The 16630-nt window shown below is 34.9% G+C and overlaps 1 protein-coding gene across 3 annotated transcripts in view; it reads right to left on the bottom strand.

Moving 5' to 3' along the window:
- TCF12 (transcription factor 12) overlaps nt 1-16630 on the bottom strand; it is a 385237-nt gene that overhangs the window by 220650 nt on the left and 147957 nt on the right. For 2 of the 3 annotated variants that reach the window (XM_060150625.1, XM_060150615.1), the window contains exon 4: nt 14075-14148. In XM_060150625.1, the coding sequence (XP_060006608.1) occupies nt 14075-14148 (74 nt within the window). Of the gene's footprint in view, nt 1-5584; nt 5647-14074; nt 14149-16630 lie in introns of all 3 variants that reach the window. The other variant, XM_060150635.1, reaches the window with a different exon arrangement.

Raw genomic sequence — 16630 nt, 5'->3', positions numbered from 1 at the left:
TCTTCGGAGGTGGTTTGTGGGGGGTGCTGAGTCCACCATCTGCCCAGATTGCTGGCATTCTGATTAAGAGCACCTTTCTTTTCTACTGTTTGTAAGTTTGTAACTGATTTTGTAAGCGGGAAGTGGCGGGATCTGATTCATTCAGTAATAAAATTATAAAGTATTTTGAACTGAATGAAATGAAAACAGAAAATAGGAACAATTGTGGGATGCAGGTAACACCATGGTCAGAGGAAAATTTATAGTACTAAATGCCTGTTAGAAAAGATGAAAGATCTCAAATCAATGACCACGACTTCCACCTTAAGAAACTAAAAAACAAAGAGCAAACTAAACTCAAAGTAAAGGTAAGAGTAGAAGTCAAACATACTGAAAGCAGAAAAACAATTGAGAAAACCAAAGAAACAAAAACTAGTTCTTCGAGAATGTCAGTAAAAGAGATAAGCCTCTAGCCATACTGATCAGGAGAAAAAGAAACAATTCACCAATATCAGGAATGAGGTAGGGATTTTAACTACAGATCCTACAAATGCTGTGCCAGGCAGACTCTAAGATGGCCCTCAATGATCTATGTCTTCTGGTATTCATACCCCTATATAAGCCATTCCTCTTCAGTGTGACCTGGCCTAACCAACTTGCTTCCAATCAAAAGAATATTGCAAAAGTGATGGGATGCCATTTCCATAATTAGGCTTCATAATACTGTGCCTTCTATCTTCCTAGCAGACCCCTCTTCCCTTGATGGCTATGATGAAGTAAGCTGCCATGACAGAAAGGCCCAACTGGCAAGATACTTAGGGCAGCTTCCAGCCAACAGGGGACTTTGATCCTTAGTTCAACAAACCAAAAGGAACTGAATCCTGCCAAAAAACACACGATCTTGGAAGCAGATCCTTCCCCAATCCTTCAGTCTTTCAGTTCTGGCAAGTACTTTGCTTACAGTCTTAATAAAAGACCCTGAAACAAAGGACCAAGCTAAGCTATACCTAATTCCTCACCCACAGAAACTGTGAGTCCATAATGTGTACTATTTTAAGCCACTAAAATTGCAGTAATTTGTTATTATAGCAAGAGATAACTAATATAAATATTTAAAAGGTAATAGAGAATTATTATGAACAACTTTATGCCAATAAATTCAACTTAGATGAAATGGACAAATGGATATATTTCTTAAAATACGCAAACTAACAAAGCTCACTCAAGAAAAAAATTAAATAGTTCTTATCTACTAATAAAGTTAAAATTAAAAGCCATCTCTCAAAGAAAACTCTAGGCCCACATATCTTCACTGGTAAATTCTACCAAATATTTAAAGAGGAAATAATACCAACATTACATAAATTCTGTCAAAAAATTAAAATGGAAGTAATAATTCTCAACTCATTCTTTGAGGACACTATTATCATGATATCAAATTCTGACTGACAGTACAAGGAAAAAAAATCATACAGATCAGTATTACTCAAATATAAAAATTCTTAACAACATTTTAGCAAATTGAATTCAACAATATATAAAAGAACAACACATAGTAATCCAGTGCTATTTATCTCAGGGATGCAAGGTTGGTTTAAAATTAAAAATAGTAATCAATATAATCCCACAGTAACACACTACAAAAGAAAATCCATATGACCACCTCAATGGATGCAAAAAAATTATTTTAATAAAATCCAACACCCATTTTTGATAAATACTCTCAACAAATTAGGAATAAAAGGAAATTTCCTCAATCTAATAAATCACATGAATGAAACGTATAACTAATGTCATGCTTAATGGCCAAAGACTGGTTGTTTTTCCAACATCAAGAACAGGGCAAAGCTATCCGCGCTTATCACTTCTATTCAACACTGTACAAGAAATCATAACCAATTCAATAAAGGGGAAAAATCCAGATTGGAAAAGAAAAAGTTAAATTCTCATTATCCAAACAGAAAATCCTCCAGCATGTACAAAAAAACTACTACAGCTAGTGAGTTTAGCAAGGTGCAGGATATAAGGTCAATATACCAAAACTTATTATAGTTTTTATATAAGGCATGAACAACCAGAAATTTACATTTATAACAGCATCAAAAATTATTTCGTGATAAACTAAAGATGTGTAATATGTGTTCACTGAAAACTATAAAACATTACTAACAGGAATTAAAGAAGACTTAAGAGAAAGTTATACCATAGTCACTGATCAGAAGATTCCACATTGCTAAAATATCAATTCCCCTTAAACTGATGAGATTCTATGCAACTAAAACCCCAGAAGATTTTCTAGAAACAGATATGCTGGTTGAAAATGTTTCAGTGTATATGTAATGTACCTAGAATAGGAAAAACAATTTTGAAACAGAATAATTAAGGTTGGATGACTTACACTACTTGATATCAAGATGTATTTTAAGGTACAGTGATCAAGATAATATGGTATCGATGTAAAGGTTTAAAAATAATCAATGGAACAGAACAGAGAGTTCAGAAATTGATCCTCACATACACAGTTAATTGATTTTCAACAGAGATAACAGGGGAATTCAGTGGGGAAAAGGACAATCTTTTCAACAAACAATGCCAACAAAACTGGATACTCTTATGCCAAAAAAAACAACAACAACAAAAAAATCAATTTTGACCCTGACTTTATACTTAACCAAAACTGAACGTGCAATGGATCACGGATCTAAATTAATAGTTAAGTATATAAACTGTCTAATTTACTATTTCTTGAGACTGTTACTATCAGTCAAACAATTCATATGTAACACAGAAGGATTCCACGGTAGGAAAAAAAAATGTGAGAAGAAGTATATTCTATTCCTTTCTTAAAGATTTATAATTTACAATAATATTAAAAACTGAGACACCTAATACCAACAAGGAAATCTAATTTTCTTTAACTCAATAATACATAAATATATTGGACCACAGAGCTCTGTATTTATATATTGTTTATTAATAACCTATTGAGCCCAGTTCTAGAAACTCTGATAGTGTTCAAAAATTTTTGTTTTACATGTTAGGAATTAAGTCCAGAATAAGTAACTCATCAGTCCTCTGTTCTTTGTATTACAAAACATCATTTTCACTTGATATGCCCTGGAGGTTTTATAACCAAGTATTGCTTATATTTTTGTGCTTCTACTCTCGCTGGGCCTTCATTACTACAACTTTTATCATTCTGTGGTATAACCATCTGTTTTTCTCATGAGAAGGAACACTCCTTTTGCCCAGGAAATGTGGACTGCTCATTTTCATTCTGCCCAACTAATGCCAGTGACTAGAAAATAGTGAAATCTCAATAAGTGCTTCATAAGTAAAAAAAAGTGGGAGAAAAAAGGATTTTCATGTGAACAGCGCACAAACTAAAATATGGACACCCAAGAGACGACTGTAAAATTCTAAACTGGGAAGGAAGATACTGAGGAAAAGTGATCTAAGAGAGCAAGGTAGGGTTACTGGAAAATGAAGAAAATATTTACAGAGCAAGAACTCAGAAAAGTCTAAACTTAATAAGATTTCATGGTATCACCAATGCAGAGAAGACATTTGGTTCAGTACAGGTGATATTTCACTGCTCAATTACTAAATAATTTCCTATACTATACACCAGGAACATGATTGCTTCATGCAAAAAGCAGCAGATTGATAATGATATAAAACCACATGAAAATAATTACTTCATTTGACAGCACAAAGGATTAAGTATCTGTTCAATATGTTGAAGGAAAACAGTCCAAACTTCTTATTCTCAGAATAAAAATGTTAGAATATATAACAAAAGTACATCACAAAAGGAACTGACATTAGTTGATCATGCTAAGCCTTTGACATACATAAGCTCATTGAGGATCACTACCTTGTGAGGTAGATACCTTTCAAACAGATTTGAGGAATTAACTGAAGCCTCCTCTTTTAAAATCTACATTCTGTCATAAGAATGTAGATTAATAAGAATCTACGTTCATAAGAACCTGGATTGGCCAATTTTATTTTTCCCAATAATCTCCAAATCCCAAGATCTGTTCATCTGTAATGAACTTTTCCAATAATTTCAATTTTATAAACATAATTAACTTTTCCTGACTTATAGGACCTCTTGGTGGGCATTTAAAAACTGCAACAGGTCCCCCATCTTGTTCAGGACATACTCCAGGAATTCAAAACAGCTGTCTTTCTAAGGAGCATCCAAGACTTGTAAAATTCTTAACATGGTTTTGTATCAAAATGGAGTAACTTTTCATGAGACTGACTGTAAAAAGAGGAACACTTATAGACTTCTTAATAAATTACACATATGTGCTAAATACTTTATGCCTCTACTTAATTCTTACACACTTCTTATGAGATAAATCTCTTTGCAGATGAGAAATCTGAGGCTCAGAGATTAAGTTATTTTATCCTTTCCAAGGTCAAATACAGTGGTGATACCAGGAAGCAAATTTATCTGATTCAATCCATGGCTTATATTTTTAATGTATAAAATGTGAATAATATTTTTATAATAAATAATGATAGTGACATCATCTTACAACTTCTAGAGTATGTGTCAAAGTCCTGGACAAGTAGTGATAACAACTATTTTGGGGTCTCTCTTAAACTTCAGCAAGTGTGATATGGTCCAAAGGGACAGTAATTTAAAATCATACTGCCCGGTTACTACTCTTGTGTGCTTAATATCTGGTAAGTTATCTACCTTCTCTGAGCCTCAATTTCTTCACCTCTAAAATGGATGGGATTTTTTAAATGGCTTCTTGATGAGCTGGTATGAAGCTTAAAAAAGGTAACATGTGAAAGGTTTTAAACTATATTGTGACAAATGGTAGTTGTAAATATTGTTACTAATTAAAACAGGCTAAGCAGGTCTAAAAATGTATTCTGCCAGAATCTACCCTCCATTATTTTCTCATGAATAAGAAACATTTAAATTTATAGAAAATAACTTTTTTAAAAAGCTGTCAGAAAATAAATCCTCAACAATTACAAAAAAGGATGTAAGAGAGATTCAAAGATTATTATGTTTTGACTTCCACTTGTTAACTTTAAAGACCCAACACTGAGAAGATTAAAAAAAAAGAGAATTGTAAAGATCAATCCTGATAAAGATGCTATTTCACAGGCATACAAAGTTAAATGAAACTCACAATGAGGTGAGAAACTGACATACAGGCTCTTTCCAAAAGATCTATGTTAGAGCATCTCAACAGGCATTGTCCCTGTTGAATGGCTGAACTGAAAAAATAGGTTTGACTGGCTTAAAAATGGGAAAGTGGACAATCTGATAGCTATGTGATTTCTTTCATTTTAAATATCTGCTAGCAAGAGATTTAAAGGAGCTTACATCATCTTAACCCAATTTCTCCTTATCCAAAAAACATTACGATTACAATTTATAGGCAGGTGCTGTTTGAATACGACCAAGAGTAACAAACAACATTTTCTCTCATGGGTTTATTTGAACCTAACTTTAAAATACACCCTTTTCTTACCCATAGTTTTCTTCACATTCAGAACATTCAGAAGGAGCAGTTACATAACAAAACAGAGATTAATGGGAACATAGATGCAATATATAGAAAACACTTACTTTAATTCTCTGTCCCTCCTGTCTTGCTTTGCTATTTAACTGCTTCATCTCGTGTTTTGTACCTGAGATCAAGAGGCATAAAATACTATTTCAAAATTTGTGTGTCCTTTCTAATTATTGCATTTGATCCCCTAGTAGCTATAAAACCTATACCATTATCCCCCTCAAAAATAAAAACAATGCAAACAGTAAACAATCTAGAGAAAATATGTGCTCTAAGGGAGTGAACTTTATGACCCATCAACGCTGACAAATGCGGGACAGTAAGTAAAAACTATTTTATTTACTTTTTATTCACACAACTAGATTTTCCCATTTGTAAGGGAAGCTATTTATCAAAATCAAACAATCTGGTAGTTGTATAACACAACCACAACTAACTTGTCAAAGGCTAAATAAAACACATGGAGTTTGATTCAGGAGTCATCATTCTCTGGGGGCAGTGAGTCTACATGATTTCGTATTTTCTTCATTCACCAAGTGTGCCAGTTTCTTTTTCCTTTGTGACGTCTCTCCTCTCTCCAATATTTTGTGATCTTGATCCTATCATCCCAATCTAAGTCTTATTTCATCCTAAGTGGGCCTGTGTAGTAACATCATATCAGATTATCCAATTTCTTGTGTTTGGATCCATCCTTCATACCACAGTATATTGATATTTATAAAACCCTTTGTGCCATTCCCTGTGTCAAAGTTTATTTTTAATTGGTTCTCTATTTCTCAAAGGATAGACTTTATTTCTTCTACAGAAAGGTTATCTGCCTTATCACACTATTCACCTACCAAGCAAGGTGATTTACTATTTTCTAAAGTTTGTGATTTTGGTGCCTCTGTAACTTGTGGTCCCATCATTCTACATTTCCAGAAAGAGCTGTCTTCCTTTCAACCTTATTCACACAAATATTGTTTGTCCTACAATATTCTACTCAAACTCTTCCTATTCTATTAAGTCTTTCCTGACCACTCAAAGGAATTTCTCCCTCTCCTGTAATCTCATGGTAATCAGTGAAATTACTTTGGTAATTAATTATTTGTTGCCTAATTAGAGCTTCTCACTGCTGCCTTAAAAGAGTTAAAGTTTTACAGTTTATTTAAAATAAAGATGACTTGGTAAGTATGACTTGTATTTCCAACCATATTTCCTGAACTCTAAGATACACATTTATTCACTTTTGACATTTCAGAAACTGACTGCATCTACAAATCTCAGCAGGGTAAAACTGGGGAACCACAGAAAGAGCAAGTTCCTTAAAAGCAGTCAGACAACACTGTCATCCTTATTTACAAGGGTAGCTCTCATGCCACTGTGCTCTGCTGGGAGAAGAAAACAACATGTTCTCTCTGCTCCTAGGTACTCCCAAGGCCCCTACTGTCAAATGTAAATGAACTACACACCAGGTTCTCTCAAAACTCCACCCAGTATAACCCTTTCTGGAGTCAGAATGACCTCTGTTTGTTTTGCATAGATAACATGTGAAGGGAATTAAGCCCCTATTATGTCATCTCCAACTTGCTACCCATCAAACTTCAAAGTGGTTATTAGCCAAACTCTTCCATATATATGAAGGAACAGATATTGAATACTTGCTAAGAATGGAGAGAGCACTAAGCAAAATTAAAGATCCCTTTAGCCACATCTGACAGAAATGGTCCAGAGTTGTCAGAGAAGTAACATTAAATGGATACAGATAACCTTTCGGACTCATTTTAGTGTCCATAGAATCTGAAAGCTCTATGTTTACTCTAGTTGAATTTTTATTTATTTTTGTTTCCTTTAACCCAAGTACCTAATCTATGGCTTTATGTATGACTCTCAGAAATCTAGAACAAATTCTGAATCCTTGTACCCTAATATTTTCACTTTTCTACCTGATCTGGTCTTTCAGGCTGCCATCCACATGTATTCCTGACAGCTGATCTGAGAAATGACCACTGCTGGTGCTTTTTAAATAAACTGTACCCTCATATCCCTTCACTGCAACAGGTAGCACAAGTCACACAGTATGTTTACAATGAAAGAACTCAAAACATATCAACTATTTATCCCTTAACAGAAAGTCCCTGAGATTATTTTGTGCTGAGTCATACACAGCAGCTAAGCTAAGTATTTTAAAGCCAACTCATCACCACATAACTGGTTTTCCCCTTCTCCACTAATAGGCCTAAGTCCGGAACTTCAGTAAGGTAGTTATTATTAGTATCCACCACCTCCGGCCCCCACAACCAGTGCAAAAGGGAAAAGCAAAAAAATGTTTGAGGCAAAGAGAAGCAACGTGCCTAGAGTCATACAGCTAAGAAATAGGAGTGCCAGAAACAGCACAGGCATCTTGATTTCAACATTCAAGCTCTTAAATTGTACACTATTCTGCCTCATGAAACACTATACCTGCCCGGCAAATTTTTAAAAAAATCAAATAATGTCCAATGCCCTCTTTATCAATTGCAGATCCTCTTCTTTTTTCACCTTTGTCCTCTCTCTCCTCCCATTCCTTCAGTATATGGCAGAAAATTTAAGACAATTCTTTGAGTTGGGAAATTCTAAGGTAAGGGGGTTAAAAATACTAGCACAGAATTCAGAATATGTGAGTTCTAGGCCAGAGTCTGTCATTAACTAGGCAAACTTTCTGACCAAATCTCATGTGTATTTTGTATCAACAGCACACATCTCAACCTAGCCAAATCTCATACTCTCTTAAGTTTCCTCCTCTACGAACTAAAAGGACTGGATATAAATAAAACACCTTCTAGTTTTGAAAATTATTCTAGCTTTCAAAATTTGAATATTGCAAAATGGGGAGGGAAGGAAGAACAACACGAGCAAGATTGTTTCATTCTGCAAACCATATTATAAAGAGAAGGGGGGGGAGCTTCCCTGGTGGTGCAGTGGTTGAGAGTCTGCCTGCCGATGCAGGGGACACGGGTTCGAGCCCCTGTCCGGGAAGATCCCACATGCCGCGGAGCGGCTGGGCCCATGAGCCATGGCCGCTGAGCCTGCGCGTCCAGAGCCTGTGCTCTGCAACGGGAGAGGCCACAACAGTTAGAGGACCGCGTACCGCAAAACAAAAACAAAAACAAGAACAAAAACAAGAGAAGGGGGGGGCTTCACTGGTGGCGCAGTGGTTGAGAGTCCGCCTGCCGATGCAGGGGACACGGGTTCGTGCCCCGGTCCGGGAAGATCCCACATGCCGCGGAGCAGCTGGGCCCGTGAGCCATGGCTGCTGAGCCTGCGCGTCCAGAGCCTGTGCTCTGCAACGGGAGGGACCACAACAGTGAGGGGCCCGCGTATGGCAAAAAAAAAAATAAAAAATAAAATAAAGAGAAGGGAAAACCATGGTAGAAACTTAGCAATTAGAAAAAATAAGCACTCAAACTCTACTCAATTGAATGTTGTTCCTTTTCGAAAAATAACTACCACAATGGGTTATATGTAACCTGAAAATACTTATGATTAAACTGCCAACTCCTGGGCATTGATGGTACCTATAAATATAATTTCTATTAGTGGTTACCTACCAGTGAACTCACACCTTTTAAATTAAGGAATGCAAAACTCTGTATTGTAGGAAAGAGTATCAACAGAAAGACTTCTCTTTCCTATGAGCCCTCTCATAACCCCTCGCCCAGGGTATAAACTGCAACGGTACTTCGGCACTGTGAGCTTGGCCTAGGTTGGGTAGCAGAGCTTAAAAGGGCAGGAAAACCAAGATGACATGGCCCCTTGGAATTTCCGTAAACTAAAATGATCAGACAATATTTTTGAAACAGAATTTGTACATGAGGAAATATAAGCATGAAAATACATAATAAAATATTAGATATTTGGAGAAAATAATAATGGTGGTAATAATAGTAACAGCAGCTTTCATTTATTGTATCAATAAATGAAATACTTCATAGCTATTATTATACTCCATCTTTACCAAAATCCTACAAAGTATCTGTAAGATTATCATAATTATAGAGATTAGAAACCTGAGGCACAAAGAGGTTATGTAATTTGTCCAAGGTCACAGAGCACAACTCTTCAGAGGCTGTGATCTTAAATAAAATGCTTCACTAAGCAGTGTCATCAATCAGGGCAATAATTTGTAAGAACAGAAGAAAGCCCTATAACCATTAATTAATACCACCACCACCTACTTCAAGCTTCACCAGCTTGTATCAATTTCGGTTCTTTCCCCTCCTCGAACTCCAAACGCAATTAATCTAGTATATCTAATGATTCTTCCTCAATCTGATTGTATTCAGCAAACACATACAGAGCATTCATTATATATAAAGCATTATACAGACAAAAACTTTTATATCAAAGTTTCTCAGAAGACTTCTGTATTCCCAAGAAAGAAATTGCAGGGGAAAGGAAATCAATTTTATTTATGTCCTTTACAAATATAAAAGAAGTAAAAGTATAGTATTAATAAGCATGACTGAATCAGAAAACAATTCTTATTCATTACACTTAGAATGCAGCACATTTGCAAATGTATTCATTCATTTAAGCTTGTTTGTTACAAATAAATCTAGTTGATAAATTCTGACATATATAAGATTAAAGCCAACACTTATAGAACACTCACTATGTACCAGACACTGATCTAAGCACTGCCCACTGTACATGTATCTCATTTAATTCTCACAACAACCTTGTAAAGTAATTATTATTATCCCCATTTCACAGATGAGTAAACTGAGGTACAGTAAATTTAAGTAACTGGACAAGAATCACACATGCTGTAAGTGGCAGAGCTGGGATTCATCCCAGGTAGTCTGGCCCCAGAGTATGTGCTCTTAATCACTGCCTCCTAAAGAGGGGGGGGGTTGGGGGGTAATCTGAAACTAGAATAAATCATTAACACTGTAGAAAATAAGAAAAATCATGATATTCTCTGGCCTTTATGCCTGGTTACAAAGGTCAAATATAGAAAACATTCATTTGTAGGAAAGAATAAAAAATAAGGGAGGGAGGGGACAAAGTTATTAATTAATTATACCTCTGCCCATGTCTAAATTATCTGAGATTAATCGCTCCTTTCAGTCTCTGGTGCTTTAAATTCAATCACCACTTTCACAAATTTCTGAAAATAGAAGCGCTATTCAATCATGATGATGCTTTTATCTGTTCACGTGTGTGTTTTTGTTCTGCACAGGTGGGGAGTAGATCAACTGTGCTGTGGGTAGTTCTGATAACCGGAAACTCAACCAACCACCTGTACGCTATGAGGCTACTTTTCTGGTGGTTTTGGGAAAAACAGGGAAGACACACTAGAAAGAGCTCTGCTGTAGTGACTTTTCTTACTTCTGAAAATGGGCATAGGGTGAAACACTGAAAAGAAGTTTGTGGCCTCTTAGCCACACAATTCCAGTGGAACTCACTTATGCATCAAGGTTACTAGAGCAGAATGGTATCTTCATCAAAATTAAAGTCAGGACCTATTAGGCAAAAAGTATAAAGAGAAAAAATTCTCCTTGAAAAGTTGTTAAATAAATATTGATCTCAACCCTTCATGATTCTGTATAGCCAGTTGTGTACACTAAAATGTATAGTAATACAGTATTAATAGAGTTCATATGCTAAATACTGCTTTACAGTACTGCAAAAAATTATTTTCTCCCTTATAGTTTTTTTGAAAAGTTGTTAAATAAATATTGATCTCAACCTTCATGAATCTGTATAGCCAATCTTGTACACTAAAATGCATAGTAATATAGTATTAATAGAGTTCATATGCTAAATACTGCTTACAGTACTACAAAAAAATTATTCTTTCTCCCTTATAGTTTTTTTTTTGCGGTATACGGGCCTCTCACTGCTGTGGCCTCTCCTGTTGCGAAGCACAGGCTCCAGACGCGCAGGCTCAGCGGCCATGGCTCACGGGCCCAGCCACTCAGTGGCATGTGGGATCTTCCCGGACCGGGGCACAAACCCGTGTCCCCTGCATCGGCTGGTGGACTCTCAACCACTGCACCACCAGGGAAGCCCCCCATTTTGCAGTTTTTAGATACCTTTTTATCACGACGTACCACAAAAAGTAAAATTAAAAACTTTTCTATTATTAATGTAAAATCAAATTATTTATTAAATGAGATTTTCCGTGATGGAAGTGTGTTATTTATACAATATAGTAAAGTCTAAATAAATGTCATTCACATAATTTCTACAAAGGCATCTGCAATTTCATTAAAGCTTAAACTGAATTTTACTAACAATGTGTCAAAACTAGCTTTTGGCCAATATCATTATTTATTTCTAAATTTTAAAAACTCACTGTATTAAAATACTAACGAGAATTAAGTACTTTGTTCAACTGAGATTCTTATTAACAAAATTGTATCCATCTATACTCATAATTATGAAAAATATGGTCAAGGTGGTAAAAGGTATTTAATAATAAAACTCAGAAAGTTGACAATCTTCCTATAAAGGAGTGCTGAGGACAGCTTCAAAGATAACCATAAATGTCTCTCCCTGATGAGAAGAGTTCAGGGGAGAAATAAATGGTTTGAAATTGTAAATAAAATATAACATCTTGACTAACACAGAATCATGACTAGGATAAAGGAAAAAAGTTATTGGAAGAGTAGATTTCACGGGAACAAAAAGAAAGGAGGACGGTAAATCACTGTTCTATCAGATCACTCAGTAGCCAGGCAGGGAAAAAAATGTGTGTGAATATTGTGTGTGTGTGTGTGTGAATATTGTGTGTGTGTGTGTGTGTGTGTGTGTGTGTGTGTGTGTGTGTGTGTGTGTGTGTGTGTGTGTGTTCGCGTGCGTATGGCTGTATGGGATATCTGGAGATTAATCTGGATTTTTATAATAGAAAACTACTATAAAATCAATTTAACTTTTCACTGTACATAACATACACTGAAAAAACAAATTAAGAATAAAAAACTGCATTTCACATTTGACCTATAGATCAAATAGCAAAAAGAAAAGCAAGATTTGCTTTGAAGTCCATCTCTAAAGGTAAACTTAATTTCAGGAACATGAAATATATAAATGTTTGGATATATTATTATGGTCTCTTCTCCTAAAATCCTATTTAGTACTCAAGTAGAAAAACACTGAAAGCTTGAAAGGGAAGTAAGGTACAAAGGCACCATTTAATGTATATTAAGAAATAACATGTTATCACACAGTAACTCAAGGCTCTGAAAGAAAATAATCCAGTATCAACTAGTATTGTCCTCTAAGATATAAAATCCCTACTTCAGAATCGAAACAGGAAACCTATCTTTCCTATTCACAATATTATTCAAAAAATAAAAAAATTTTAAAGGTGGAAGGAAATTTGGATATCAACCAGTTTACCCACAAGATAAAATATCACGTCCAAGATTAAGTAGCAAGTTCAAAGTAGTGTCAATAGTAGATCCTGTGATACCCAGGACAGTGCTGTTTACACTACAACTCAGCTTTCACAGCACTGATTTGAGAGAAGGAAACACTAAAACCCATGTTTAACAGTCTCTCTCTACAGTTTCCTGGATTCCACAGGACTATCCCAGTTCTTCTCCCAAGTATTTAAAATAAATTAAACATATTTACAGCCAAATATAATAGCAAAACCCATATTTTAGTAAGTATTTTCACTCAGCATTTTTCAATGCAAAACAGTGTAACCCATATGGAGACTATGAATTCCAATCACATTATTCAGGTTTTCTTCCACTTAAACCAATTTGCTTCTAGAGTTAAGTGCCCATAAATTTTATGCTTGTCTATTCTCTCTTGGTTAATTCTGAGAGAAATAAATAGTTCATTATTCATTCAAAGTATGACCTTTTGGAAAAGGTAGCTCTTAACCTCATCAATTTACTGCAGAATCTGGGGGCACAGCCTTTAATTTTATTCTCAATTCTTTGGTCTAATTTTCAGTCTCTCAGTCTCATTTTTTAAAGTTTTGGGTAATTTTTTTGTTCTTTTAATTTCTGTAAAAGGCTCTAAACTTTTAACCTTTCATTGTATAGCATGTTAGCTTGGTCCTATTTTCTCTTAACTGCCAACCAAGAAACGTCATCTGTTGTATCTGTTTTGATATGCTTCCAAGAGACAGGGCTATAGAATCCCTGATACAAATCACTGATGACTACTATAGCAAGAACGTGAAAGGGGAGACTAGAAGCTGGTCCTTTGAGAGCTCTCAAGGCAAATAAACAATACAAGAAGAAAAATGACTATGTTTAGAGATTACTTAGTGAGGCATTCCAAGCTCTTCCAGCTTTAGTAAAGGGTATTACAAGCAGTTGAGGTGTAGAAATAACATCAAGAATATTTCTTTCATTGTAGGACATAAAATGAACTCCCATAGTATGACAGTTAAGGGAAAGAATTAAAGCTACTATGAAGGTACTGGGTATTCTAATATATTCCCATAAAATACATTAATCTTCACTTCTCTTAGGAAATAGAACTCACATATGAAAGAACTTACTTATTCTGCCAAATTATCTTTACAATTTTAATCAAGGGTTGATGAGCAAACTTACTCTAGATGAGTCATAAGAGGGGCTTGGTTGACCACTTGTTCCCCAAGATGTTGTACCTCCTCGTTCATCCATACCTAAGGAGAGAAGAAAGTAAACAATATAAATCCAAGAGGATACAATGATGGGTTTTGTTTGGTATAGCAGATAATACAATTCAGTGGGTGGTATCTGCATTTGATTGGAACTGGCTGTGTATCAATCCTTGCCTCCGACACCTGCAGAAATAAGTTACTTGGGAGTATCTTTATCACTGCTCTATACAATGCCCTACATACATTGCCAATGTAGGTCTTTGGAGATTTTTGAACAGAGCATAATCTAGGTCTCTCCACCTGTCTCCACCCACTGCTACTTCTAAGGGTAGATGAATGCCCCACTCCCAACTTTCTAAAGTTTAGTACCCCTAACTTTCTAAAGTTTAATATACGAAGTGAATAAGGGTTAGAGAAAATGAAGCAAGTCAAACAAGTGCTCAAGTTAATAAAACTGGTTTCTATCAAAGCACTGAGTAGCTATTCTTAACTGAAGACATCAAACTATATCAAACCATATCAAATCAACATTAATTATATCAAAACTAATCAAAATGATGTGACAACTCATCCTAATAAAATCTCCTCTAAAATCTGATTCTAAATGAGGAGATCTATTCTTAAGAAAATTGCAAAGGAAGACTCAATGTGACAAGGATAAATTACCATTAACAACAAAACAGTTCACTATCCTCCTTAATGTACCTTCTGAAGCTTTGGCTCCATTATTTTTACCTTCCAATCAATCCCCAGAAAAATCTGAAAGAGTTGGAGATCTCTCAATCCAGCCATTTCTCCCTTTTCTGTTTTGAAGACCAGCCTTTCTCATCCTTGACTCCTAACAGGGTACACTTTCCCAACCCCTTCTGAGACTCTTTCTATGATGAAATACAAATGGTTGACTTCTTTTTGTTTCATTCTTGCATGAGAAAACTCTAGATGTTACAAAAACAAAATTCTGTTAAGTTTAGAACCTCTTTTTCTTCAAAAAAATTCCTTGAAGTCTTCTGTGATTTAGATGATAAGTGGTCTGTACTAAGTTAAATGCTACAAATTCTCCAATAACTAGCCACGATTCCCAAGGCTCTTTCATAGGGACCGAATTGTCAACTGAAGGACTAGGTGACAAAAGCAAGGAAAGGAAGTCAGTACCCAAAGTAAAATTTACTAATTCAGTTAGTAGGACCCTAATTTATTCTTTTTATGAATCTGTACTTGCTATATCAAAAACAGTACAGAGAAAAGATGGGTACCTACTATAAATAACACACTAAGCACAATTTCAAATGAATCAGAAGCTTTAAAAACACACAGATTATATGTAAAAACAAAACAAAACAAAAACAACAACAAAAAAAGTGTTTTTGTTTTGTTCATTCTTGGAGAATTCTTATTGAAATTCTAGATTTAAGAAAGATTCTACAAGTCTGGGGAGTATCATGTAAAAACACACTTTGTTACTAAATATTTCTCCAGTATCCAGTTACCTGTGGTCTATTTTCCAAGCATTTTCTTTGCAATCAACACTGTAGAATAGCAGATAGGATTCCAATGAGACCCAATCCAAGACAAAGACTACTATCAATCTACAAAATCCATTAATATAAAGCTACTTACGAAACTGCAAATAATTTTAGGAAAAGTTTAAAAAGATTTAAAAAGATCATACTTATTTAAAAAGATCATACTTTCCATTTGTAACTTTTTTCCTAAATGAGTTATATTTTTAAAATATCATATATCCAAAGTAAAATGCAAAAGTAAATTGGCTCCTGAAAGCAGGGTCTCAAATATTTGCACACCCATGTTCACAGCAGCATTATTTACAATAGCCAAAATGTAGAAGTGACTTCAGTGTCCATTGACAAATGAATGGATAAACAAAATGTGGTATATACCTACAGTAGAATATTATTCAGTTTCAAAAAGGAAAGAAATTCTTACACATGCTACAACCTGAGGACATTATGTTAATTGAAATAAGCTAATCACAAAAGGACAAATAGTATATGGTTCCACTTATATGAAGTACCTAGAGTAGACAAATCCATAAAAAGCAGAATGGTGGGCCTGGGGTTGGGGAGTAAACATAACTTTCATTGATTTAGAACATACAATGCAAACTTATCTTGATGATCCTATTTCTAATGAAAATAATTCATTTTACGACTCTGAATTGCCTTTTATCAAATAATTAATAAATAGGGGGCTATGTGTTATTTTAAATACATTTGTAAAAGAAAATAAATGGGTATCTGCTATAGAAAACATCTCACACAAAATTTTAAGTGATAAATGAAATTCTGTGAAAACACATACTTAATTCTCATCAAGTGACACTAATTACTTCCACAACATGAAAGAAGAGCAAAGATTAATTAAATAAAATTGTAATTAATTAAGCCACCAACTAAAGAGTACTACATACCAAGGATACAAGACATGTAGAGGGCTCAAAGGATGCTATAGAATAACAAGGATCTGGCTAGGGTTTAAAAGAGCTCTACAGCTTTATTGTTAATGT

This window comes from Lagenorhynchus albirostris, chromosome 1 (genome assembly GCF_949774975.1).
Source record: "Lagenorhynchus albirostris chromosome 1, mLagAlb1.1, whole genome shotgun sequence".
Classification (NCBI taxonomy): domain Eukaryota; kingdom Metazoa; phylum Chordata; class Mammalia; order Artiodactyla; family Delphinidae; genus Lagenorhynchus; species Lagenorhynchus albirostris.
Note: the sequence above shows the minus strand (reverse complement) of the source record. Positions and strands in the feature narration are given on the sequence as shown.